This window comes from Halyomorpha halys, unplaced genomic scaffold (genome assembly GCF_000696795.3).
Source record: "Halyomorpha halys isolate HHAL.00 unplaced genomic scaffold, Hhal_1.1 Scaffold163.1, whole genome shotgun sequence".
In the NCBI taxonomy this organism is placed as follows: domain Eukaryota; kingdom Metazoa; phylum Arthropoda; class Insecta; order Hemiptera; family Pentatomidae; genus Halyomorpha; species Halyomorpha halys.
In genome coordinates, this window is record NW_027116712.1 from 628,048 (window position 1) to 629,041 (window position 994).

At 31.6% G+C, this 994-nt stretch overlaps 1 protein-coding gene across 5 annotated transcripts in view; it reads left to right on the top strand.

Annotated features, from left to right (window-relative positions):
* The window catches only part of kug (kugelei), a 537,878-nt gene that overhangs the window by 485,540 nt on the left and 51,344 nt on the right, over positions 1-994 (top strand). For all 5 annotated transcript variants that reach the window (XM_067053444.1, XM_067053445.1, XM_067053448.1 and 2 more), the window contains one exon: positions 216-322. In XM_067053444.1, coding sequence (XP_066909545.1) covers positions 216-322 — 107 coding nt within the window. The remainder of the gene's footprint in view (positions 1-215; positions 323-994) is intronic.

Here is a 994-nt window from a genome sequence, read left to right on the forward strand (position 1 = left end):
TTCTTGTTTCTAGGGTACTTGTTACCAGCCAAGGTCTTGCAGCCGTACATCAGAGCTTACTTTATGATGTTATTGTACACCCTTAGCTTCAGATTATTCACATTTTTTTAATTCTATGGATGTAAAAAGAGTTTGAATATATATATAGAGAGAGAGAGAGAGAGAGAGAGAGAGAGAGAGAGATTTGTCAATCTTAATACGACTGTTGGTTTCAGGTAACATCAGAACACTCAGTGTGTTAGACACCGAAGCAAAGGGGCATTACTGGTTAACTGTTGTTGCACAAGATCATGGAGTGGTTCCGCTTTACACAACCCTTCAGGTAAAATAATCTTTGGTTATTGGTTATCATTTATTGCTTTTTAGTTTACTATATTTCATATTTTATGCATGTTGTGATCAATGCTATACTATAAGTAAGGTTAAAAACATACTTTCTAGTACTTTATTTTTTAATTCTAACAGATAATAGAGTTATCAAACAAATAAGGGCATGAAGTTTTTATAATAATAGAAATTAGTTGTTAAACTAATGATTCACAGCAAAAAATGCTGTTTTACTTTCCTTTATTTAATCTCCTTCAGTAGTCAACTCTTGCTTGTTGTTATAAGAACTGAACTAAATATAAATTTCATTTTAGCATGCCATAAAGAATTTTTTTTGCCACTGAATTCATTCTCTAAAGACAAGATAATCATTATTAATATCGATTGGAGAAGATGTTCGCACCCCCCAGTCAGCAAAGGAACAACATAAATAAACAAAAAAATATTTATTTAAGCCGACGTTTCGACCTGATTTTCAGGTTTACTAGAGACTTCCAAAATACTTTTTTTTCTATTTTCAATGTTAATTCTTGTATATTAACTTATTTTACTCCTTTTTTCTGGATTTGGTATAGCCTTAACGAAATCCTCCCATCTACGTTTCAGTTTATCTCTTGGACGTTTATACCCATCGGTTCAAAGTTTATTAACGTTTTAGAGATCCTTT